At 31.6% G+C, this 3,869-nt stretch overlaps 1 protein-coding gene across 1 annotated transcript; it reads right to left on the bottom strand.

Annotated features, from left to right (window-relative positions):
- Positions 1-804: 804 nt before the first annotated feature.
- On the bottom strand, positions 805-3,338 carry LOC7494641 (two-component response regulator ARR17). The gene is made up of 5 exons (XM_052449598.1): positions 3,035-3,338; positions 2,174-2,268; positions 2,031-2,099; positions 1,203-1,273; positions 805-1,081 (listed from the first exon to the last, which is right to left on the bottom strand). Exons 1-5 carry the CDS (start codon positions 3,165-3,167, stop codon positions 985-987), a joined length of 465 nt encoding a protein of 154 aa, XP_052305558.1. The 5' UTR covers positions 3,168-3,338; the 3' UTR covers positions 805-984.
- Positions 3,339-3,869: the final 531 nt, after the last annotated feature.

Genomic DNA, 3,869 nt, shown 5'->3' with positions numbered 1-3,869 from the left:
GCATATGGGTGAGCAAATGACTCGTAAGAGACATAATTCGGTAAAATTGTGGGGTGTTTACTGAAAAGACAGGGCAATAGCTCTAACTAAAAAGAGCCGTTTAGAAATCACCTCAACCTTATTCATAATTTCTTCAAGGCCTTGCGCAGCTGCTCTCGAGAGTCTTTTCACATCTATGTCCTGTTCCATCTGGCAATTTCCCCTGCAAAATCTCCACAATCTTTTGACAACTATTCAATTCAACGATGATAAGAAATTCGCAAGAGCTCAAACAGTACCTTGTACACTGGGCCAAAACCACTGGCAGTATCGAAATTCCCGGTCGCAGCTATAAGCTTTTCTAAATTCAAGCTGTCCTGGATTATATTTTTATCCAATAACATCTGCTTCGTAATGTTCAAACGATAGATATATATATATATATTGTCTTTTTTATTGAAATATAATCAAATCATACTAAGTTTAAAGTAATTTTTATATATATATATATAAATAACTTGAGACAAAAATAATTTAAAATGATTTCATTTAAAAATAACTCAGAAACGACTCTTTCAAATAAATTTGTTAAAAATTCAACTTTCACTCAATTTCATAACAAATTAATTTGCTATTCAAGTCAAAAGTTATTTTTACTTTTTTATAGTCAAAGTTTCAAAAATCGACTTAAATTAATTTATAAAAATTATATCAAACACGACCTTATTCCAAACAAGAAATTATCTGCAAATGCCTATTAAGCAGAAGTGGAAGTTAAACAACTTTGTTCTTACATTAGAAGTTTTAATAGATAACCACATAAGATCTACAAAAGGGATGAAACAGTGAAATGCATAACCCACATAAGTTAAACAACTTCTATTGATTGCAGTAGCCCTAGAATTACGCCTCCAATTCAACATTTTCCCCTTCTTGTCTCTCTTTCTGATATCTTTTATGCATGTTCAATTCGTCTTCTCCTGCAAAGCCCCCTTGTAATATCGATTAATTATTCAGCTTTTTTATATGGCACCTCAGCTTTGTCGCATCTGATAGCTGAAGAGGCTTCAGCAAGAATTCTTGAGCTCCTCCCTCCATGCACCTGTTTAGGTGGAAAATATTTAACAAATCAATGATTTCTTTTCCTCTATGCAAATAAATAGACAAAAGACAAAAAATCAACAGAGATTAAACAAGACTGAAATTGCTGAGCAGGTAATTACTGATTAATTCGTGTAGGGATGTTCTCAGATGACACTACAACCACCGGTATCTCCTTCATGGTAGGTGATTCCTATTTGAGAGAAACCATACAATGTTATTTTTGTTTAATATACTCTAATTATATATGACATTATTATATTTATATAAATTCATATTTATTATTATTAAAAGTTTAATTTATCTTTAATATTCATATAATATTAGATTAATAAATCTAGAATGAAAATAAAGTCCATGGGATAAAAATATTTTGCAAAGAAAATTATAAAGTTGTTATAATTATGAAATTCTCATTGCATCAAAGTATTGTTTCTGAAGTGTTCTTAATTGATGCTCTCTTAAATATTGAACATTCATTAAAGTTGTAAAAACTAATACATATTATGTTTTTTTCCTTTATGAAATGAAGCAGTTGTTCTCATAAATTGCGGGATAAAAGATACATAAAACTAATATGTAGGTGCTTGTCATTAGACATGTCCACTGAACTGACTCGCATAAAAATTCCATAAGAAGAGAACACTTATGTCTATGGAAAGACTCACGTGAAAGTTGTAGGTTACCGTTTGAGGCCTAATAATTGAATGACTTGTGGTTTATAACAACTCAAACTTTAAAGAATTATTTAAAACCGAAAAAGATTAGATCTTCAGGTAATAAATTCGTAAATAATTTTAGATCTGTCTAACAGAATTCTAGAGACTCTAAAAAAAAAAAAATTATAGTTTTCACCCGTGTATGATATTTGAAAAACTGAACTGTTAGATTAGAAAATACTAAGGAAAGTTATGGTAGTAACTAGATCATTGAAGATGAGTAATATTTACCTTAATTCTTTTCAACAGCTCATAACCTGTCATTCCTGGCATACTATAATCGGTGATGATCATATTCACCTTCAAATCCTGCTAAGAGAAATACCCATGAACAACAAATGATGGAGTTGAATTCATAAAAGCAAGAATCAGACCTTCAGTGTATGGTTACTTACACTATGGCTGGGATGTTGTCCATCAGCTAAGCCCAAATACTCCAATGCTCTCTTTCCGTTTTCTGCTGTGGTCACTGCAATCATAGGAACCAAATTGTGAATCATAAAAACTTTAGTCAAGTCTCTAAAACTCAAGACTTCTTTCTCTCCTTGCTAATTAATTGGGATTAATTAAAAAAACCATGGATTTGCAATGTTATGAGTTATTTTCTAGAGTAGTCTAACCTTTTGCCACCTCTAGCATCCAAACAAATGGATCCCTAACAAAAAACAAATACCAGAAATGACAGGATATTCTTTTCCTTTTCAATTTCCTCAAAGTGATAAAAATAAAAGCACAAGATGTGGGGTCTAGTCCTTGTTAATCTCCACTTTGGTCATGAGTTCTCATACATTTGTCACTGTGGTAACTTCCATGGTGCCATAGCCAACTTATGGCAATGACAATCATGTTCTCCATTAAATTAGCCCTAGCCTAGCCTATGAATGAGAGCCTAGCCAGGTAGTACACGTTTTTTTATTCCTTCATGTGTTCTATGTTTTTTCCCTTTTGCAAATGATGATATTTACTCTAATTAGACAACATATTATAAATAACACCATTTTATCATAAATCATAGTTCTCTTTAATCTTAATCATACAAAACCATGGATAGAAACTAGAGAATTAAGATATAATGTTCACCAAAACCCCATGAAAACAAAGATAAAAGTATGATAAAACATTTTATAGCTAGAAACTTTTCTTTGATTAACAAATTATACCAAATGAGCAAAGTTTCTATGAACAAAAAGAATAATAAATAAAAAGAGGCCAAGACTTTTTTGTTCTTTTCATACCTCTGCATGTAGAGTTGATAAGTAACCTTTCAATGACTTTGCGATCTATCAAACTATCATCAACAGCTAACACATGTGGTTTCTCATCAAAATCAAACTCCATTGATGGTAAGGAAGAAGAAGAGCTGGCCATATCTACCTTCAAAGAACACACCACAATGTCTAACCACCTCAACAAAACACAAAAAGAAAAGGAAACTTTGAGGAAAAAAGAGAGAAAACTAGCTAGCAAGAAAATAATGTCAGAAGGAGAACAAACAAGACAAGAAGAAAAACAAGGCAGCAAGGGTAACGTAATGTAATGTGATAGTCCTTGTGAAGTCAATACAAGTTATGACTGGGGATACTTATATATCGATATCCTAACTTAGCAGATAATGAATTTATAGTAAAATATGAAGGATAATAAGAAAAGGTAAAGAATAAAAGGGTGAGGTGAGCTCATTATTATCATTATCAGAGAAGAATAGTAAACAAATCCTAATAAAATCATGAGTCAGAGATAATTGCTAATCTTTTCAGTCTTTGGGATTTGATTGCAGAAGCAGTAAAAGCAAAAAGATACCTTATTGTTTTTGTTTTTCCCTTTCTTCAAGAGATCTCCATGCTCAAAACCATTGTATATTTTAACACACTTGTACGTACTTCTTATTCCTTCTCCACAGAGACAACACACGGTTGTTCAAATATTATTCCTTCCTACCTTACTTGTAGGGCTTCAGATATGCAATCCATACATGTCCATTCATTTTTCTTTTACCCCTTCTTTGGAATCTTAATTACACCACCCCACATCACAAAAGTAGTAACTTAATTTTAAAAATAAAAAAATATA

The sequence above is a fragment of the Populus trichocarpa genome, chromosome 19 (assembly GCF_000002775.5).
Source record: "Populus trichocarpa isolate Nisqually-1 chromosome 19, P.trichocarpa_v4.1, whole genome shotgun sequence".
Classification (NCBI taxonomy): domain Eukaryota; kingdom Viridiplantae; phylum Streptophyta; class Magnoliopsida; order Malpighiales; family Salicaceae; genus Populus; species Populus trichocarpa.
Note: the sequence above shows the minus strand (reverse complement) of the source record. Positions and strands in the feature narration are given on the sequence as shown.